The sequence below is a fragment of the Scatophagus argus genome, chromosome 14 (genome assembly GCF_020382885.2).
Source record: "Scatophagus argus isolate fScaArg1 chromosome 14, fScaArg1.pri, whole genome shotgun sequence".
In the NCBI taxonomy this organism is placed as follows: Eukaryota; Metazoa; Chordata; class Actinopteri; family Scatophagidae; genus Scatophagus; species Scatophagus argus.
Window position 1 is genome coordinate 14,493,157 of NC_058506.1, and position 22,790 is coordinate 14,515,946.

The 22,790-nt window shown below is 40.6% G+C and overlaps 3 protein-coding genes across 5 annotated transcripts in view; 1 reads left to right on the forward strand and 2 right to left on the reverse strand.

Moving 5' to 3' along the window:
* The window catches only part of LOC124070355 (transcription factor COE1-A-like), an 83,489-nt gene extending 82,320 nt beyond the window's left edge, over window positions 1–1,169 (reverse strand). The window contains exon 1 of the mRNA XM_046410192.1: window positions 708–1,169. The gene's annotated coding sequence lies outside the window, so the exon portion shown is untranslated. The remainder of the gene's footprint in view (window positions 1–707) is intronic.
* A 483-nt stretch (window positions 1,170–1,652) lies between these two features.
* Window positions 1,653–16,309, reverse strand: LOC124070481 (RING finger protein 145-like). The gene is made up of 12 exons (XM_046410415.1): window positions 15,981–16,309; window positions 11,490–11,742; window positions 10,035–10,143; window positions 9,605–9,696; window positions 8,384–8,619; window positions 8,054–8,229; window positions 7,366–7,506; window positions 7,099–7,281; window positions 6,778–6,925; window positions 6,515–6,637; window positions 6,146–6,379; window positions 1,653–5,947 (listed from the first exon to the last, which is right to left on the reverse strand). Exons 2-12 carry the CDS (start codon window positions 11,671–11,673, stop codon window positions 5,321–5,323), a joined length of 2,253 nt encoding a protein of 750 aa, XP_046266371.1. The 5' UTR covers window positions 11,674–11,742; window positions 15,981–16,309; the 3' UTR covers window positions 1,653–5,320.
* Window positions 16,310–17,054: 745 nt separating this feature from the next.
* Window positions 17,055–22,703, forward strand: ublcp1 (ubiquitin-like domain containing CTD phosphatase 1). 3 transcript variants are annotated; one of them, XM_046410418.1, is made up of 11 exons: window positions 17,055–17,219; window positions 17,463–17,851; window positions 18,301–18,392; window positions 18,820–18,905; window positions 19,026–19,141; window positions 19,583–19,681; window positions 19,771–19,808; window positions 19,986–20,084; window positions 20,538–20,654; window positions 20,764–20,891; window positions 21,062–22,703. In XM_046410418.1, the coding sequence occupies exons 2-11, from the start codon at window positions 17,698–17,700 to the stop codon at window positions 21,087–21,089; spliced, it is 957 nt and encodes a 318-aa protein (XP_046266374.1). In that variant the 5' UTR covers window positions 17,055–17,219; window positions 17,463–17,697; the 3' UTR covers window positions 21,090–22,703. The 3 variants fall into 3 exon arrangements, with proteins under 3 accessions (XP_046266374.1, XP_046266376.1, XP_046266375.1); XM_046410420.1 differs by having other exon boundaries at window positions 17,473–17,851; XM_046410419.1 differs by having other exon boundaries at window positions 17,533–17,851.
* The last annotated feature ends 87 nt before the right edge of the window (window positions 22,704–22,790 follow it).

Consider the following 22,790-nt stretch of genomic DNA (forward strand, 5'->3'; position numbering starts at 1 on the left):
GGGTTTAAATTCCCAAAGGTTATTGAAAAAAACGCTCTTGACCTTGATTATGGAGAATAAAAGTCTTTTATGCTCCAGTTTCCTACTTATAGAGGGAGAAGCAGCCCGTGTAGGATTTAAGTGGTTTACAGCTAGAGAAAGAAATATATAAGAATGGAGGGGTGTTGAAGAGGCCCTGGTGTCTGGATCGATCGGAGCAAGTTTGTTCAATAATACATACGAAGATCTTTATGTCTGCCTGCTCACACGGGTGAATGAGGCAAATGCGCACTGCTGCAAACTCAAGGAATGAAAATGCGATTAATTCCACTGCAAGAATAAAACCTCACAATTTTAGAATTAGTGAAAAGTGATCCGCTAAAGGGATATTATCGATTAATGATCCTCCAGAAAGATTTGTTGATTTAGCTCCGATTGTGTCGGACTTTAAAGATGTAAGATCCCAAAGGATGTGTGAGAATAGTCTGCTCAAATGCAAATGCTATTGGTATAAAAGGGTCACTTAAAGGTTGAGCTGAGCATCTTAGAGCCTACGTGGATATTAGATATTGGAGATTTCAAAATCGCGATTAAATCATGAGAAATAAGAGGAAGAAAAAAAAAATGAAACAAGCAAGTTGATGAAACAGAAACACGCATGAGACAAACAGGACAGGAACAACATGGCAGATTACAGAACAGCAGAGCACATAAAACGGTACACTCACTGGTGTTTACGCTGAGTCTCCACGGTGCAGCCTCAGTCACAGTCCTCGTGTCCTGTTGGAGCAGCTCCTTCAGGTTTAAAACAACACAACAGCGCCATCTTGTGTCTGAGCCGGTGCACCAGCACACCAAAGCTGAAGCAGAAACATGTTGCTCTAAAACAGGCTACACGTATGGTGATAAGTCATAGGTTAATTCTCATTTTAGTGCTGCAGAAATGGTTGTCCTTCTTGAAGGTTCTCCCCTCTTCACAGAGCAATGCTGGAGCTCTGTCAGAGTGACCACTCGGTTGTTGGTCACCTCCCTGATTAAGGCCCTTCTACCCCGAGCATTCAGTTTAGTTGGGCCGCCAGCTCAAGGAAGAGTCCTGGTGGTTCAAAACTTCTTCCATTTATGGATAATGGAGGCTACTGTGCTCTTTAGACCTTTAATGCAGCAGAAATCTTTCTGTACCCTTCCCCAGATCTGTGCCTCAATACAATCCTGTCTCAACAAACTATTCCTTTGACTTCACGGTTTGGTTTGTGCTCTGACATGCACTGTCAACTGTGAGGGCTTATATGGACAGGTGTGTGCCTTTCCAAATCATGCCCAATCAACTGAACTTAGCACAGGTGCACTCAACTCGAGTTGTAGAAACCTCTGAAGGATGATCAATGGAAACACCTGAGCTCATGAGCTCCTGAGTTTCATGGCAAAGAGTGTGAAAACCTATGTACCTGTGTATGTTACATTTTTTTCATTTTTAATAAATTTGCAAAAAATTCAAGCAACTTGTTTCACTTTGTCATTATGGGATATTTTGTGCAGAATTTTGAGGGAAAAACAAATCCAATCCATTTTAGAATGAGATTGTAACATAACAAAATGTGCAAAAAGTGAAGTGGTGGGATGCACTGTATAATAATAAGCTGTAAAATCCAAGCAGTTCAAAATATAGACAAGAGTCCAGAGCGGATGGTTCAGTTTTATTTCTGACATTCATTCTTTTCTGTAAAATAACCAAGGCAATGTCAGGCGTAAAATCCAAAACCAACTGTGGGGTATTTTAACAGAACACAGCTGGCATTCAGAGTCAGGCTTTACAAAGCAGAATCAAACAAAAGAAGAAGAACTAAACAAGGATCGGCAGGGAGTCTCAGTCAGAGCAGCCCCGAACACGATCATCCAACATGTTAGTCAGAGGCAACAACACGAGACAGCAGTGCAGCGTCCTTTTCCAAAACACATTCAAACCAACCATGTGGTCAGAGAACTCTGTGGCAGCTACAGATTCCAGTACCGTGTTTGCTAACATCTTCAATGTTACAGAGCAATGATTTTGCAAAGTACTGTCATAAATTTAGCCTCAGAAACATCAGGATTTCAGATGGGAGACTGACTTCAGCTATCATATTCATATTCCTCCTGGTTATGCCATTAAATTCAACGGAGGCAATATAATAGATGTATTTCATTATTTGAGTATAAGAAAATGCAACAACAAGGGGGCATTTAGGGCACATCACCAACATTGGATTTAACAGTGTTATTTTACCCCAAAGTTGACAAGGTGCAATAATAAAAATTAAATTGACATTATGCAAATGCACTGTTTTACAATCTCAACGCACCCGAACGCTCCTGAAAGGAGGAGCTGCAATGCAGAAGTGATGTTGCTCAATGAAAACTAGTGGCAAGTTTGTGTGCTTGCAGCAAAGTACCGAATGGACAACTAACCTAAACAGACCCTGATGCATTTTGCATGAAGTCAATCCCAAAAGCTGAAATCTCAGACGTACAATGAAATGCACATGATGCATTTAAAGACTGAAAAGCCTAAAATGTGTAATGTCTACAAGCTCTCTACAGTTACCAGATAAAGAGGTTATATAGTCAAATATGGAATTTAGGCTGCCTAAAACATTTGATGTTAAACTGTCCCAGACTGTATGAAAAAAACATTTCACAGCTCATAGCCTGGAAGTTATCTGCAACAAATGCAATTTCTCCAACATGGAGTATAAAAATAGCAAATACATCTGAAATCAACAGCTGGCAGGCTTCTCTGACGGTTATTTATCGTTTAATGCTACCATGCACATTCTCGTACAGTTGCCAACGACACTTCTCACCGTGTGGAGCAGGTGACATCTCTGCTCGACACAGTTCAAATGCTCCACATTGACGAATGAGTGAGTATGTAGCCGTTTTAAAATGCCTGTAACCATTTCAGGCGCTTTGTTTGAAATGAAAAGTCTGAGGAATGGAGCTGATGATAACATGAGAAGTCATTCAAGAGTACAGAAAGTCCTCATGTTCACCTTTCAGAGGAACATGTGCAAAATACATCAAACTCTACATTTAATCTTAAAAAAAAAAAAAAAAAAACTAACAAAAAAACCACAAACAGTTAAGCATTGGCCAGGTTTGATCCTACATTGATTATGTATTCATTCTAAGCCCTGCAGCCAACACTTAGTTTCCAAAATCAACAATAAAGTCATTCATAGTAATAAGACCTTCAGCAATAGTGGTACTAATTAATACTGTTAAGGGTTAACTGATGCATCTCCTGTCCCTCTGCGCCATGCTGGTCCCACTCCTAACAGTAGAGGGCACCAGAGTGATCACACCAGCTTGAGGACGCATCATGCAGACTGGAGAAGCAGAAACACTGGCTGGTCTCATGGGTCAGAAGGCTTGGTTTCCCAAAGCTTCCTGGCCAAAAGTTTGTCTTTGTTCACAGGCATGTAAAGTGACAAAGAACATCAAACCACTAGGAAGCTGTGGGGAAATCCAGCCCTGACTTTACTTATATATGAACACTCCTGTGGTTTAATATAGATGCCATACAGATTAACATTTATATACACTACACACAAACAGATCGGGCTGTTTCCTCGTACACAAATACATCAGAGGGCATTTGGTTACTGACAGCCACAGAACAGCTTTGGAGCGTTGCTAATATAAATGACATTAGTGCAAGTGCAACCCAAACAAAACAAAACAAAAAAAAAATGGCAGAAGAATATTGGTAGCAAGGTTGGAGCACAGTGGGGACGAACAAATAAATGCTATGGGAACAGTGGCAGCGTGCAAGCTCTACATTTAAACATCAGGACTCAGCATTCAACTCTTTCAATTAAACCTTCAGATTTTCCAACACACACTTCCACTCCTTGCTGCTCCATTTGTCCAAACGCTGGAGCCGACAGAGCGTGTGTGTGTGTTAGCATGTATCCCATCAAACGGCTCAGTTTGCTGGTAGTTAACATGTCATGGAGTGAAGTGACTGAGCAGGAGGAGGACAATGATGGTCTCAGAAAACAAAGGGTGCGTTCTGGAGGTGCAAGATGATTGGCTCTTGCCATGGAAGCATCAATTACAGTTGGCTTGATGACAAACTTGGGATGAAAAGTTGGAAAGCCTGCAACTACAAAGTTTGGCCTCCTTTCCGGCTCTGTGGGCTAACTTACACACCACATTCTCACAATGCTTCAGGTCCAAATACAAACTAACTGTGGATTCTGTGGCATGTTATATCCGCCCTCTCCCCAGTCTTCGGTCTGTCTTCATTTTCAATAAAGAGGTAATGTAGAAATTACCTTAAAAATGACATTTCTTTACATTAATACAAAAGTTTGGCGATGAGGAGTGAAACTGCTTTTGCTGGGACCAGCCAAACAAGTTTGATTCAAATGTTGCAGCGGTATATTCGAGCAAGCTTGACACATGAAATGAATGTTACTCCATGTGAACACTTAAATAGTTTACACTATGTGTCCTCTGCTTAGCACCAGGCTTCAGGTCATGTGATGGCCTCAAGAAACGTCATTCATACATCTGTTAATGCTTAGTGTATTCACTAATACACAACTAATGTCATCCAATAGTGAAAACCAAACACTGCTATCTTAACCGATGGAGAAATTTGTACTTGATGAAATGGTGTCTCTTTAAAATGCAACCGTCATTCATCGCTAGTCAATCAAGGCCGTCTACACCTTTGACCCATTTCTCCACAGATCATGGCACATGCAGGACTATAGAGGAAAACCAAAAAACTATGAAGTGTACAGCAATGAGAGTGGAGCTGCAACAACAAAGGCAGGGATGGGAGTAACCATCACACGAAATGTATGGGACTGAAATGAGAATGAAATAAGTATGATTCTAGAAATGTCACTACAGGTCCAATATCAATGTAAAAATCTAGGAAACAGTGAAAAATGAGCCATGTGATAATTCCGTTTCATTCAGGATTTCACATTTCGTGGACATGATGTAGGATTACCAGTTATTTGTCAAAAAAAGGTCAAACAGTCAGACCTTGAGTTTCTAACTGTTTCCAAACTTAAGTAACGTCACAATGTAAGATAATGTAACGTTTCTTTGTCTGTGAAGGACATGAGATGAGATAAATGCTTTCCCCTTTGTGTGTTCAGTATGAAAGCAGAAGAGGTTCAAAGTTGAATTTCTGACATGATAGGATAGCCAACCGCTGGACAAATAGAATATAGGCAGAATGTTGACAGATGAAGTAGCTGGATTGTGTGTTTATGTGTGCATGCGTGTATGTGGCGTGTGTTATGATGGAGCTCAGAGACTGTATGGAGGAGGACACTGCTCCTCAGAAGGGGGAACTTTGTTTCTCGGGTTGTGATGATGGACCAGCACATGACTCCTGGCTGTCCAGCAGAAAGCCTGGGTTTAGCTGAGAGGCAGACTCAGGTTCAGCAGGGGTCATCTCTGCCTGTGCTGGCACATGAGAGGATGAATGATGAGAGCTGGAGGGGGTGGGGAGCATGTTCAATGTGTCAGAGGAAGAGAAGGAAGATGACGAGGGATGATTTGTGGGTGACTGGTTCTTAGACTCAGTCCCACCAAGTGGGGAAGGAAAAGAAGGTGAACATGATGATGGTGATGATAAGGATGATGATGATGATGAAGACTTCAGGCATTGGGGAGCTGAAGATAAACCAGAGGTTATTCCAGCTGTCATGACAGGTCCGTTATCTCCAGCCTGCTCTCCTGTTTCCGCGCCATCTTCCTGTCTCATGTTGGCTGCGGCTTCGTCCCGTCCTGCAGGGCTCTGGGTGGCTGCAGGGGTGTCTTGGTTGGGGACAGCAGTGGGTGGTGATTGGCTCTTGAGTTGAGAGTGACAGAGGGGACATGTCTCCTGGACATAAAGCCATTTCTTCAGACAACCAGCGTGGAAGAAATGACTGCATGGAGTGATCACCGCACTATTCATGTCCTGGAAGGAATCAGCGTGCACACAAACAAACACACACACACAGTTGTTATGTTTCCTTTGACATTTTATTTGTTCAAAAGCATTTTGTTCTATATTAACATGTGTCAAATCTAAATAAGCTTTAACCTGAAGTCTAGAACCAATTCTGGGATATGTACTCTCTTAAAATTAACACAAACAAATGACACCAGCACATACCTGGTAGCAGATAGCACAGATGTCGTTGTACTGTTCGAGCTGCGTGTTGCTCGCTGTAGGGAGGCTTTTGATCTTGTTTACAGCATCTCTCCTGAGCAGGAAGCTCTGCCAGCCCAGCTGAGCTCGGAGCCAGACGTTGTAGTACGAATGGACCAGGATGATGGTGCTGCCCATCACACTCCACTCCCCAAATACTGTCTCTGACACGCCATAACACACCACACACACCGCGACCTGACAAGAGAGGAGATCAGTGAGGCGAAGATGACTCAGTGTTATAAACACAATACTGAATAACAGCAAAGCTCCTGCCTTTGTCACATGCTGCCTTACGATACCATATACTGTGTGTGCATGTGTGACACTCACCAGGAACTCCAGCAATCTGTAGGTCCCATTGACACAGTAGATAACTTCATCCATGTTCTCCACTGGAGACTTACGAAACTCCTCCACCATGAAGAGAACGTAGATCAGCAAAGTGCCAAGGACCTGACAGAGAAGATTGTCATAACATTTCGATGGAATTCAGTTTAATAATTAATTACAAAGCACAGACACTTCAGTACATAAAACAGTACTGATCTTTTTTGTATATACTGTATGTGTTTGCTGCAATCTGCTTGTGTTACCTGCAGCGAGGTGAGGATGGAGGAGGAGATTATGATGAGAAGCCAGAAGTCCATGTGGAAGAACTGACAGATCATATATGCCATGTAGGCTGGAAAGATCAGCAAGAACAGACACAGAGACACTGCTCTGAAGTGCTTCCATAAACTCCTAAAAAGACAGGAGGAGGAGAAAACAAAAAAGGACAATTAGCTTAATCTGTGCCAACATGAGAAATGGATTAAAACAATCAAAGGAAAATGATAATAAATAAAATTAGGAAAAAAACAAACATTTGAAAGAGATTTTCCTCAATAAAAAGAAGCATGGCAAATGTAGCTTACTTGTCTCTGGATGCTCCCAGGGCCAGGACTATGGGGTCAGCTATCTCCAGCATGGACTGCAGGATGGAAGCAACAACAATGAAGAGGATGATGGAAAGCAAGAAGGCTCGGTGGATGACCTGAAGCTCGATGAGGCCCGTCTGGACAGCTAGGATCAGCAGGGTGATGCCTTCTGTCATCCCCCTGCAAACATGCAACGTGTTTAAAACTGTAGGCACATGCTGACAGCCACCCTCAGCAAACCCACTCACACACACAGCGACTGACCTGTGCATGGTGTTGTCATTCATAAAAGCTCTGTAACCTTGAAGGTAGAACTTGCAGAGTGTGAGAACTCCCAGAGCAATGAAGGATACTGTAAAAACCAGACCCAGCAGGGAGTACGGTGTACTACAACATTCTGCAACACTGAGGACAGGGAGGGAGGATAGACCATAGGTGAGGAGGAGAGAAGAAGGAGAGTAAAGGATAGTTACAAGACAAGGCAAATATGTATCATTAATTAATTAATTTACACTGGTACAGGTACAATAAAATAGTGCTGCCATGAGCTTTTAGCATCGTAACTGCAGAAGTACAATACTTCTAGGATGACAATGCCAGTTGTCAAGGCATTTCCACATAGACTGGCTGTTTGCATGACAGGGAGGGTCATGGTCATCTTTGTCTACTACACCAGGTAAAACTAACCAACCCTTTGATCCATGATCCAAGTATTTCAAAAACGAATTGCCTACTTTCCATTAAACTTACACTTTGACCTTAACTACTATCGCACTGTGTGTTTCTACATCTATCTAACATGACATCAACTTTCATGAAAATTGAATAAATTATAGATTATAAATAAATTATAGGTTTTCTATAGTCTACTTACAATATATGAGGCAATTAATATACAAAACACACTCTAAAGAGCCTCTGATGTCACACACAGTCTGACCTACGATCTTACCTGGTAAGAAAGAGGAAAAGGAGCCTCTCTCTTGAGGTAGGCTGGTCTCTGGTGCTGAAGTAGGAGTAGATCTGCAAGGCGAACAGCAGTAGCCAGAAACACATGAAGAGAACTGGGAGGACCAGCTGGTTCCATAGAGACATTCCCAAAGCTAGCAGCCCGTACACTTCCACCACCTGAGGGATACAGAGAGGGGGATGCAGTGATGGAAGTAACTGGGACAGAATCACATTAATATTATGAAGAAATCTCTCAGGACTATTATGGTGGAAATCCTGTCATTAAAACTGAAAGAGCTTGCAACATTAGGCCATATTACTAGTTTATTACCTGAGCCAGCTCCCTGTAGGCAGTCTTGGCCAGATTGTATGGTACCAGCAAGTTAGTAGCCAGAAAGTAAATGACCTCCAGGCCTGTGAAGATCATGGAGAACTTATTGATGAAGACGATGGTCTCCAGTGGTACCAAACACAGTCTGGCCACTAGAGGGAGAAGGTGAGCAGAGAAAAGCCAGATCCTCTTGGTCTGCATCACGCAGGAACACAGAGTACACACCACCAGCTGACCTGAAAGAAGATGAAACTGAAAGGAGGCGCACATACAAGCACAGACGTGTGTGCACAAAACCTGTGTGCATGCTGTTGCAAATGGGGTTTTAGTGCAGCTTTTGCTAACACACTGTCATAAGTACATTTTTGTGTAGTTAAGAGTTCAAATGAAAAACATCTGAAAATATTATGATCTGGCCCAAAGTGATGAAAATACCTCAGCTATAAGAACCAAACGAACATAAAAGAAATAAATCATTTTGAGTCTTTAATCAACCCCCAGCAGTATATCTTTGTCATTGTCATTTCTGCTTTCTCAGGTTTTCACAGTACCGTGAAATCAGCACTCAGTATGGTCTATTTATAGCACAGGAGACTCCATATCCACTCTCTGCTAAGATGAAATCAGGTCCTATGGACCCAGAAACAAAGCAGCTTGTAACATTTTCCCAGGGGCTGTGCAGCTTTTTAAGAGTTAAATTCAAGCACATTTCAAACACTTTCAAGGTACCTCAACCAACAATTTCCAGACTCCGAAACACTTTGTCAAATTATTATTATAAATGTAAAAGCAAAAAATGAAGTTTATAGAATTGAGTGGCCAGGCGAAATGACCCTGAAGGGATGTTTTTTAATAAGTCGAGCAATTTTTAGCAAGATTCTATTAGACAGATGTTGATCTTTTTTTTCCTCCACCCACTCAACAGGAAGGCTGCGGCACAGACAAGTTACAGAACTGCATCTCTGGCAATACTTCAGTGCCTTACTTAAGGAGGATGGATTTTCATCACCACGGAAACTTGAGCTGAAATATTATTTGTCCTTTTTCGCTCACTATATTAGAGGACTGCAAGTGACATATGATCTGTGTCATTCTTTTGTTGTACTATAAGGAGAGGGGAAGAGAAAGATCAAATTGAAATGGAGGAAGAGGTTCATAAAGGAACCTCATGCCTCACGTATATCGCACATGTGTGTCATGCATTCATGTGTAATATGATACCTATAAGTGCAGTGGTGAATCTGTTCATGGAAAGAGGTTCCAGGTAAACAGGTCCTTCATAGCCAGATTCCAGTTCACTGCGGACATAATCCCTGCCAAAAAGAGGTCAAAATTCTCAAATGACAGAGAAATCTATTGTGACTTATTACATAGCACTGAACTATAGCTCAACCCAAAGCTCAACAGCTAACCCTGTCAAATGAAGCCCAAGGAAAGCTCACAATAGCCATTTATATATTTGATGGGTAAATGTCACATGAAAAAGACACATGCACTACACCGTACAATAAATACTCACTTAAGGCTACGGTGCCTTTGTAAATCTAACAATGACAACAAGCCATTAAAACTGAATGAAATGGATCTTCGATGCCTGACAGAGTATAACCACCCTCACTTGCTACAGGACTGTGTGGGGGTGTTTGTGTACCTTGAGACTTGGTGACCAGCAAACAGCAGCAGGGCAGTAAGGACATACAAGTATAGTTTAACCAGGTGTTGACGAGGCAGAGTCAGGAGCACCAAGCTCAAAATGTAACCTGCAAGACAGGCATATACACACATGTAAAGAGACAATATTTACAAAAGCCTTTCCATGCTACGTTTTCAATCACAATAGTGATATGCTTGAAGCGTATGCGTATAAGTCTGTGTGTGTGACAGATGTTTCTTATGTAATTGCAGGCGCCTATTTTTAACAATCATTCAAAAAGTCACTACTACCAACAGGATTACTGTACAAATGTCCCCTATCTAAAACACAGGCCTCACCCACACATACATGGGTCTTTCTTAAAACATATGTGTTTGGCCTTTCATACATGCATAAATGGACCTTTTGGAAAACTCTTTCCAGAGTGTAGATTCTCAGAAAATCAGTGTTCTGTGTTTGATTTGCCACACCTCCATCTCCTGAGCCTTTATCAGAAGAGAAACAAAGAAAACAACCCAAGCTACCAATGGTTAATTCAACATGAATAACAAACTACATGCATTGTTGACCATATTGTTTTTGCTAGCAGCAGTTTCACAGTTACTTTTGATAATGCTGCAATTACCTACATTAGTAGAGGCAAGTCAATATCCGAGAGATCTGCAACATTTCGTGTGTGCAGCAATAATTCTGACAAGAATTTTTGCCTGGTATACTTTAATCAATGAACTTGTGGTTGCTGAGAGATGGGGCGAAAACCTCCATATTTGGCTCAGTCAAGCCCAACAAAAGACTACTCCAGGATGTGTAAGGAGCAACAAAAAAAATGAGGACGAATTATCTGAGTGATGAAGGAAGACTTAATGAGGGGGGGAATGTTTTCAAGTTCATCACATCACTATTAGGATTGTCATTTACTATTGTGTAAACCAGATAGTTTTGATCAGCTTCCACTTGTCATGCCAAACAATCCCTACTGACTGCCTGGAAGTTGTTACAAAGCACAGGCTCATGGCTTACTACCTACCACTAACACTGATAAACTGAGCTTGGTAAAGAGTCTGATGTTGCTGTATGGAAAATAAAGACAACAGAATCATGCAAACCCGACCAGAAGAAGTAAAATTGTGACTGTTGGGACTACTAATAAAGCAAACGGAACAAGAATCTCTTAAGCTGATAGCCCAGCTACAGAGTTTAAGCAAAACACCTGCAAGTCATGATAATGTAACTGACATGTAAATGACTACAACTCTATAATAGATGTATTACCAGATCAAATATGTAAAACTCTACTTAGCACAGACAGCATAAAATATTTGTATAATATGTTTGCTTTACACTTATCCTCGAAAAAGTGTTAATGCAAGAGGAATGTATGTGGAACAGGCTGTGTGTGTGTGTGTGTGTGTGTGTGTGTGTGTGTGTGTGTGTGTTCAACACAATACCAACCTACGTAGTGCAGGTAAAGTGCCAGGTATTTGTACTGAAACAGGGGGTTGTTGGAGAGGCTGGAGCGCTGGATCTTCTGGAAGAAGGAGCTGACGTCCCAGCGGTACAGGACATCCAGCAGCATGATGCTGGGAACTCGCAGACCCACATTGAGCACCGCCTCTACACGGTCCTTCACTGCCATGGCCTCAGCTTAAATCTCTGATCGGCAGGCAGAACTGACCACTAAGACGGGATGTTAACAGTGGGTGCACTGTGGAGAAAAAGGGAGAAGGGACAAAAAGATGGAAAATTAATATAATACAGAGCAGATAAGAAGCAGTTAGAGAGGAGAAGGACATTAAATTAGGAAAAATATGAAAACAAATCAGCAGGAAAGGAGGAGAGCTGGGGTGGAGGTAACTGCTAGGCAGGGAAATAGATTAAGGTAACATGAAGCAAGATCACATTCAGCAAATGGGCTAAGTTTGTATAAAACACCAACTGCCAACTATTCTTTGATCCTTTTATTCTTATAATAAAATTTTATTGTGGCTGGCAGGGCAGTATAGATAAATGATACAACAACGGCCAACATTTCCAAACATTCGGCAGGTTGGTGGTGTTAAATTACCATCCTTATAGCAATTACTGTGCACAGTATTTAATAAGCTAATGCCACACAATTTGTATATCTACTTGCAGAGTCACTGAATGATACATGGTATATAATTACACTTACTTTGCAGACGGTTTAAGCATTAAATGAAGTCAAGAATAAATGTTAGCATAACACGAGAGACCAGTTTTACTCACAATGAATGCTTTGAAACTAATATCTGGCCAGTGATATTATCAAAACAACACTCAAAAATACTATTTGAATCACTGTAATAAACTGTTTTACAAATAGCAAACAGAATCACATAACGTTTTACAAACATTGTTCATTTTGGACTTGGTTTTGCGAGTTGGTGTTGAATCAGAATTCATGATAGGTGGGGGTGGGGGATCCGGCCAAAAAAAACTAACATCATAATGAGGGTGGCCTGATCAGAATTTTTGGGGCCGATCATGAAGCAGCGTCGGCCCATTCCGATCAACTTTCTTTACTTAAATTATCATCTATAGTTGTTATTCAATACCATAAGTATAAGCATAAATAAGTATATTTCTTTAGCATGACAGCATAGGAATAAGTTGAAAACAAAATGAAAAGTTATCTGTAAACTGTAAAAAAAAAATAAAAAATCAATTCACAAACAATAATTAGGATACAGAATTTAGTGGCGAATTTGTGAAAATCCTGTTTTCAGTTGTCTCAGTCTTTGTACTAAGGTCTTTGTGCCCTAAAGCCACTAATCCACCATATCCACCATCTGCTCTCTGCTTTTATCTGGTTACTTTCATCTCTGACCGAAGTTTGATAAACTGGTATAAAGTGTCTCCAACTCCAAACTCAAAGAACTTTGACCTCCAAACTGTGCTCAACTAAAGTACTTCAGTAAAAGTATTTACTGTAGACATGTTGTGTTCTCACATTAAACTGCAGTTCCTGTTTGACCTTTCATGTTCCTCTAAACAGAAACTCTGAGTCCCACTGTGTTAAGCTCCACTATAATCTATTAGCTCTGTTAGATTCCTTAGCCAAATGCACCACAGGACTCTGTAGCTCACTGGCTGCTAACAGTTAAAAGCTAACAAGTGCTCCTTCTATAGATTAAATATGGATTTGCTGTGCACACTTAATTTAACCTGTGCAAAATATGTTGCAAGGTCATATGAGCAGGCCATTTGTCACTGAGGGGATAGATGGACAGGTATCACTGGAACATTTCTGAATCTTATTATTTCAAAGATTCAAGGAACTTTATTGTCCATACCAGCTCACATTCACATGTTTATGGTACGAAATTAGGACTCAGGTATAAAAATATAAAAATACAAAGTACGAGGTAACATAGAATATAAGCTAAACAGAAAATAGAATATAAAAGAATATAAAACCAGACATTTAAATAAGCTAAACCTTAAATTTTGCTTAGGCCTTGTGCTAAGTCAGTGACAGTAACAGCATGAGAAGGTACCGTACGCTCTGATGTGATCAATGCATAGGTCAGTTAGTCAATTACTAAACAAAAGTGTATTTGTCCCAAACATATTTTCTGCAGCCCAACTGGCTAAGGATTCTGACGCAGACAACAGTTTTGCCTTGCTGCAGATCACTCAGGTGGAACAGTAAACAAAACTAAAACCTACTGCCAGATAAAACTCATTTTGTTTGTCGTCTTTCTCTCCTGACTTGTGAGTGTCATGTTTCTCCCTGCTGCTCATTCAGGAATGAAAGAAACACAGTCAAGGACCCACAGTCAGTCTGGAATGTAACAGCAGAGATATCACAGAAATACAGCATGGTCGTTCTAGCTTCAGGAGTGGCGACATGAAAAACGGCTTTAACCACAACTCTGATTTGCATAATTAAATCTATCAGTCAATAATCAACCTAGACTTGAGTACATGTAAATTATTACAGGCCTTTCTGTTTGCTTACACACTGACCGACTGCACAGAGGCTAACACAATCAACTGCAACAATACACGACGTGGCAACACTTTCAGGTGTTTTAATGCAGCTGCGACTGAACATCAGACAAGACAAATTAGGCATACTTGCAAAATCTGCTTACACTTCCTTTGTTTTTCACACGCTATTCTATTTATATTCAGTGGATACATTTCCTAGCATATTTATTTTACTGTTCACAAGACTTTCTAGTTGTATGCATGTCAGTTAAGATTTTTTAATCACAGTATGTGAGATTTCTTTTGAACACAGTGCAGGGTTTCCCATACATTCATTAATTTGTAGCAGCCTGGCACAATATCAACATTGTCTGCCACACAGAAAACTGGACACAAAAAAGCAAAGTGAACATATCTGAATAGTTTTCCACTAAACACTAAAATAAGGTGGAGAATGAGATCAAATTTAATATTGACATAAGAAATAACCTAACCTAGAAATTGGGTAATTGAAATATATGATATGTATTCTTTCAGATATTTTTGATACACATTATTTCTACATGCTTGTACTGAAAAAGTCAATATTTTCATGTTTCAATTGTATTTTCTTTACACTAATGAATTATTTGAGAGTTGCTGCTGCAATACAAAATTCCACATAAACCAAATCGAAAGACCACTGAAATTGAAAAGTTTCAACTCATACATCAAAATAACTGAGTAAATAAATGGACTGAATCAAAAACCTAATATAATCCCTGCGTCCCAACTAAAAGTGAAAAACCTCTCTTGGTGATCCACAGTTACTCCCAGGCTAAGTGATACCGTTGCAGCTTCCTCGTTAAAACTGTCCATAACAAACCTGCTGAGTCCTCCTTTTGCAGACTTAAGGATCTCACTGCCAACCAGGCTTTAAACGAGCTACCAGGAAATGGAAACCTGAGGAGCTTTTATAATGCTTTTTGGGAATTTCTTTATAAGCCTGTAATCCGTTTCACACGTGAACCCGTATTTTATTCCGAGCATTTTACAGACAATGGCACTCCGGATAATACTTTCCACAAAACAGACCTCTTTATAATGTCCGAGCCTATCGCCAATAGTGGTTTCAATCCATTAATATCCCTGCAGCCCGGGACAGGACCATGATAACTTACATAACTCTGAATTCACCACGACTATGACTGGTCAGAGAGAGATCACTTCGCAGAATACGAGCTTATATAACGCGGCCGTCTACCACTGTATTTTTATCTGTTCTAATCCATTAACAGCTAAGTTACATGACACGGTGCGGTTGGACTTATTCTAAATGGGTGTATTTATACCATGAGGTTATTTGTTTAGTTAACTGAAACGCAAGCATTACAGACGTTATGGATGAGTGAGCTCTGCATCGATTGTGGTACGCCATGAACTCTAGTAACCTCTCTGTCTCAGTGGAAGAAAAAAATCTTAGCTGCGCCGCAGACGACTGCAACACTTTACTAACTACACTTACTTGGATATTAACGAAATATACTGGATCGAAAAATCAAATCAAGAGTTACAGTTTCTCCAGGTGCTATGTTTCAAGTTGACAATATACCTATGACAGTGTACGTGCTGTGTAAAGAAGATGAGCTGCATCGAGCAGGCAGCAGGCACAGTGCCAAAAATTGAAGCTAACATAGTCAGCTAGCATCGCGGCCAGTTAGCTACTGTCAACAACCCAGCTCACTTCAACACAACGGGGAACAAAAACAGTGTTACCCGAGCGCTTGGTTCCAACGCTACCAGCTGCGACACAAGCTTTCACGTACGTTCACATAAAAGCAGATAGCGTCAACTTACACCATTTAGCACATATTAAGATTAGCACAAAACTGCCCCCCCCCGCCTCCAAGCCACTACGTCCAACTGTAGCCTAGCTAACAAGCATACTGGTAGAGATTCCGAGCTAGCTATGGCGTCCAGCCAAGACTATTAAGAAAAAAGAGAACTTACAAGTGAAACACGATCTTCGTATTTTGTAGAACGGTTTCGGGGTGCTTTTCGGGTCGGATATCGACCATTTTAACTCGGCACCGCCCGAGTTAACGGTCCTCTTGATGGAAGCACTTCACACTCAAAGGATGCGGCCGCTCCGCACATCCACCTAGCAGCCATTACCCTGAAGTACCGGAGAGGATGTACTAGGCATGCGCACAATAGTCTGTCCCATTAAATCTTTTGACCCCTTACTTGTTATACTAACACTGGAAAATGAGCCTAGTTTGTTAATCTAGTGTACTTTTAAAATTATTACGAATTAATGTCCTTAGTAGGCCAGGATGTTTAACTTCCCTTGAACTGTGAACGTGATCAGTTGGTAAGTGGGGATGGAAGTCAAACAATCTTTAATCTTGGTACTTCAAAGTAAGGGATATTTTCATATCCTTACTGTTTGTGGTATTGTCACTGTTTTTACTTACTGGTTGTATTGAAAATATAAATCTTTGTTCAACATACTGTATATTACTATGGGCCCCCGACCCCCAGTAGTAGCTAGTATGATCCAATATAAATAAAAACGCTCAAGGAACTAAAAATGAATATTAACAAAGATGGTCTTTCATTTGCAGGGGGAAATATTTTCTGTCATGATAGAGCACTGTAATAAGAAATGTCAAGTAACTGAACTCACCGCCCCAGAGATGGTATCCTGAAGTGCCCACTGACATATACAGTCACAATGCAGATTACTTTAGAAGGCACATAATATCGTCTTTTCTTTACACTGAGGCCTTGGTAGGCAAGTATATTAAAATCAAACAACAAAACAAACAAAACCTAACCATCTGTCTAATGGACAACAAAGTAGGTGCAATTTCTTGTAAATAAAAAACAACAAACAAACAAACAACACGCTCGCACTACCTGCTAAAATCAGCCGCGCTTAGTGTTGATTTTAGAAGCCATAAGCTCTTTTCTTTTCGTTTCTTTTCTTTTCTCGATAACACTCAGGATGAAGTCAGTGGAAAGTTCTTTCAAACAGTTTCATGTAAATCTATTAAGATTATGCTCCTCGCGGTAACGAACATTTATTCTCCTACGTCACTACCGGCAGGATTCGGGACGCCAGGAAGAACAGCGTGTGCTTCTCTCGATGAATGAAACCGAACGGCAAACTTCATTCATTCACTGAGCTTTTCGACGAAATTTGACAGCGTTTCCTAAGCACTACATGTTAGCTCGCTCTGCCAGGTGAGGATACACAAACTTAGTCAGCTAACGTTAGCTAGTTGGCTGGCTGCCTCCCGTGTTTACATTGTTGCTAGTCAACGTTAGCCATCTCGTGCTAAAAATATCAACATCAGGGAGTGTCGGCGTCTGCTCTGATTAAGTGACATTAGGCCGTTGTGTCTTGAATTAGCCAGCTAAAACAACACATGCTTATGATAGTGTTTCACACTGTCTCTGTCTCATTCTCTCTGTCTTTTGCTCAAGCTGTTGCCAGTTCCAGCGAAGCATCCTGACACATCTCCCGTTACTTTGCCTATTCCCCTCTTTTTGCAAGGTGTTAAGTGTGCATGCCTGTTACTGTAGCTGGAAACATTTGCTTGAAAGTGTGTGCACTCGTCTGTACGCGTGCATACCCAACTCCAGCTGCAGCCGCGCGCGTGTGTGTGAGAGAGTGTGTATGTGTGTGTGAGTGTATGAGTGTGAAGAGCCCTTGTGTGCCATGTCGGTATCAGTGATCATAAAGTGGGGAGGTCAAGAGTACTCCATCAGTTCTCTGTCTGAGGAGGACACAGTGATGGACCTGAAACAGTCCATTAAGACCTTGACTGGGGTGCTGCCAGAAAGACAGAAACTACTGGGACTCAAGGTCAAAGGTGAGAGGGCATCAGTGATCACAAGTGTGTTACACCTGGGTGAGCCAATGTACATAATATCATATGATATCCAGAACAGAAGGACAAGACACAGGGAATTTATTTCCCTTCGTCCTTTTTTGTTATTGTTAATTATAAATATGAAACGTCTCCACTGATAAGCCTCTGATCAAATAAATCCACTCTTATGTTTCCCCAGGATTTGGGTATGTTAATCCACATTCATAAATAAGATGATGTTTGGTTGTTGTTTTTTGTTTTTTTGTTTTGATTTTTTTTTTGCACAAACATGTCCATTTCCCAGCCTATTACCTGCTTCAGTGTCATTTCCACCACTGTCTGTAGTCAATAAATAATTTTAATTTCATGTAATTTTCTTATTGTGGGTTTTTTAGATAAATGAATCTCTCCTTTCCCCTATCCCTTTTTTCTTTCATTCCTGCTTCCAGGTAAACCTGCAGAGGATGAGGTGAAGCTGGGCTCTCTGAAGCTGAAGCCTAACACAAAGATCATGATGATGGGTACCAGAGAGGAGAGCCTGGTAGGTGACAGAGTGCTATAGCAGTTGACCTGGCTGGGACTTTGACTAAAGAACCAGTTGCTCAGTTAACTGACTGTGTGTTTCAATGGGCTGCAACAAACAGTTATTTCATTTTTTTTTTTAATCTGCTGATTATTTTCACAATTGACTGTTAAGTCAATAAAAAATGCATATAACATTTTCTCAGACTGCAGAGTGATATCTTCAGATTGCTGTTTTCATCCAACCACTAGTCCAAACCCTGAAGAATTTTCATTTAATCCCATAAATAACAAAGAAAAGCAGCAAATCCTTAAATGTAAAAAGGTGGAATCAGCAAATGTTTGATAGTTTTTTTGTGGACTTGTATATTGCTTAACCGGAATTATTTACGGCATTGCATCAAAGCTTGCGCTTTAAACTGTATGTGGGTTTTGTTTTTGTGAAGGAAGAGGTTTTAGCCCCACCCCCGGAGAATGATGATGTGGTCAATGATTTTGACATTGAGGAGGAGGTCATTGAAGTGGAGAACAGGTTAGATATTTTTTGTGATTTTTATGCGTCTGTTGCTGTACAGAAGCAAGATGAAATTTGTGAGAGGGAACGAGGAAATCTGTGTGTGTCTGAGAAACAAATGTTGGTCTACGTCTCTAGAGAGGAAAACTTGGCTAAAATAGCCCGCAGAGTGAAAGACTACAAAGTGGAGGAGCTGAACCCTCCCAGAGAAGGAAAGAGACTTCTGGTACTGGATGTGGACTACACACTGTTTGGTGAGTTACAATAATATATTTTAAAGAGTTGCAAACCTTGACATGCAGTATTAATCAGTTATCATGTAAGATTATGCAAAACTAAGTAAATTTAATTATTTGACATCAGCACTTTGACATTTCTGGTATGATCCCTTTATCTGTCAAAGCCAATTTAAAAGGAAATAAATGTGAATGTATGTGCAAGTAATTGACAAGATTCCTGTCAAATTTTAACCCTTTCAAATGTAAGTAAAATCATCACAAAAGCACACCCACCTAGCAGCCATTATCACAAAAGAGAGAGAGACCAGTTTGTAGGGTTTATAGTCTAGATTTTCCTAACTCTTCCTGTAATGGTAGTTATGAGAACAGAATGCTTTGCGGGGGCATTCGGTCAGGCCATTTGTCAGTTAAATTCAGGACTCTGTGCATTGAGGTTTGCATTCTGTATGTGTTTAGATCACAAGTCGTGTGCAGAAACAGGTCACGAGCTGATGAGACCGTACCTTCACGAGTTTCTGACATCAGCCTACGAGGACTACGACATTGTCATCTGGTGTATGTATCCTCTCTTCTCCTTTCTACTTCTTAAGATCTAAATTGGACTAAATTACATGCATTCTTGTGTGTTTTTTTTCTCTCCTCAGCTGCTACAAGTATGAAGTGGATTGATGCCAAAATGAAAGTGAGTTCATGTCTGTGTTGCCTTCAGAAATCTGCTCATCACCTGGTGCCACTGGACTGTTGGCATGACTGCACTGTGCCCTTTTCTTGCCAAGAGGTGGCAGTGTTAATCAATTTAATGTACATTATTTGGATTCGGAGGAAACACCACTGCCTGTGTGTCTGTCTCTGTGTGTAGGAGCTGGGGGTGACAGAAAACCCGAATTACAAGATTACGTTCATGTTGGACAGTGCAGCGATGATCACAGTACACACTCCTAAGAGAGGAGTTGTGGAGGTTGGTACACACAGCTGTTCATAAATGAAAATACTGGTCTGTTTCACTGCTGGAGTTACATATGTTACCTATGTAAGCAAATATTTCACAGCAGATGATAGCATTTATATTTATTTGTTGTCTAGTGTGGCAGGATTTTTTTCTTTTGTTTACCTTTGGATTGTGGACTGTGTATTGTCCTGCCTTTTTTTTACAATGGGTTTAAACAAAATCACAGGAGGACATTAACCCTATAAAACCAGTTATCACTCATTGTAACAACAGTGTAAGGATATGTACACCACCTTTCAAAACCGCAGATGTGAATTTGTGTGGAGTGACACTGAAATCCTACTGATGAGAGATGAGTCTGAGACCACACACAGACAGAAATAACCTGTGTCTTCGTGAAATGTGAGGTTTATTGCTGTCAAAGTTCTGATGTAATGCGTTTAATGACATGCACATATCCAGGTGAAGCCCCTCGGCGTGATATGGGGGAAGTACGGGGAATTTTACAACAGGAAGAACACCATAATGTTTGACGACATCGGACGAAATTTCCTCATGAACCCACAAAACGGACTTAAGGTAGATGGTCAGCATCTTCGTCATTATTTTGAACCTTGTGATTATCAGCATTATGCACAAGTGCTGCTGACACTTATATTTTGTGTGTGTGTGTGTGTGTGTTTGTTAGATCCGACCCTTCATGAAGGCCCATCTTAACAGGGAGAAGGACAGGGAGCTGTATAAACTGGCCCAGTACCTCAAAGAAATCGCCAAGCTTGATGACTTCAGTGGACTCAACCACAAACACTGGGAGAGGTAGGCACAGTGCATAGCTGGAGTGACATAATGTGTTCTTGTTATAACTTTCTCATATAGAAAACAACTACCCGCATTCATGAACTCGCACATTGTCTGAAATAAATATGAATTCAACTAAATGTGATGAAAATATGTACATGTGTGCGTGTGTGTGTGCGTGTGCTTAGGTACCTATCTAAGAGGCAACACCACTGAGGGGGGGCCACATCCTCGACAAAAACTGGACACTAGCATCCCATCATCCAGTTCTCCCACACCTGTGCGCAAACTTGTGCTGTTACAGGTCGTTCATATCAAACCTTATGACAGATCCCACACTAACCCTCCAGTTACCAACGCTCGGAAGCTCAGGATGGAGATGGGCTTCCCAGTTTCTGTATTTGCATGTTCTGATTCTCCCTACTCTGGCACATTTTTTTTTCCAAATACTGTTTGTGTTTATGACTGTAATAATGGCGGTCACTACCAGTCGGTGCCGTAATCGTGGGCTTCTCTTTTGAGGCCACATGACACAAGCCATCATGACCCACAAACTTCTACATTCCTACTTCAGGCATCTTGAACTACACCTTGAACGCTTCGGTTAAATAGAACCTGAAAAGATCTGTAATAATTTAAACCAGCTTGGTCTTCCAGATGGGCGAGGTTTAGAGCATTTTCACATTACTAAATGTGAAAATTCTATGAATGAGAATGAGAATTTCTTATTCTAAGCCTACATACGTTCCTTTTATTGTCAATCTTCTCTGCTATACCAAGAAGGAATAATGGTTGCAAATATCATTTCACTATGTTAAAGGTCAGTAAGTGTTGTCCTGCACACCTGTTTGAAGCTTGACTTTACATTTCTGAGAAAGACTGACAATAATTAAATGTGAAATTCAACAGGAAATAATTAGTAAGATATGTTATATAGCAAGAGTTCCAAAACGGAGAATGTATCCACAATTTAACGAGTATGATTTTTACTTCGGTACATGCCTCAAGTCCCTTTGTGCAAATTAAAGTGAAAAGTTGGGAGATTAATGGTTAAAATCACACTGACACCTGCAACTCACCTGATGTAACAATAACATGAGATTCTCCTCAATGCTTCTGTGACATTAAAAGGTATTAAACTTGAGACCAGTCATCGTGAAAATACTCTAATCTTAACGACTCACTCTGTTTTAACGTAAAACAGGTTGACACGTGTGCAGGGGTCACTGGATGCCCGCCTGTGGGTTGGAGGATGTTACATAGGTATACGTGCATAGTAGTAAAGGCTCTTAGAGGGTCAGGTTTCCATATGTGGATGGGAGTGTGAGACACACACTCTCAGATACATGCAAGGAATCGGTTCTAGTTTTTGTTTTATGATTCTTATTCAGTAGTCTGTGTTTTATTAAGAGCTTTTGTTGAACTGTTTTGGTAAATTGCACTGTTCTTGAACAAAGTGAGCAAGAGGGAGGATGATGAGAATGCAAGAAAGAAAGAAAGTGAGAGCACAGAGCACTCATCATGTTTGCAGTGTGTTCAGTTTGTTATTTCAGTAGCTTCTTCATTAAAGAAATTAATGTGGGTGCACTTACTGTCAACATTTACTTTAAGTTATGGATGAAGAGGGGGACATCGAGGGAACAAGTTTCCCCATCTTATGGAACATCAGGGATGTGATTTGTGTTTTTTTTTTTATTTTGTTTTCTGATTTTGTCAGATTTAAAACTCTTTTGGGCTCTCAGCTCTGGAGATCTGCCTTTTTTCTGTTCATTATCACATCCCTGACATCCTGGCTGTAAATATGACAATAAACCTTTTTTTGTACCTAAATTGCCTGTATTGCTCATTGTTCCTTAAGTAATTTAAAATGAATAGTCAAAGAATATTTATGTTTTTTTTGATTTTTTTTTTAGCAGT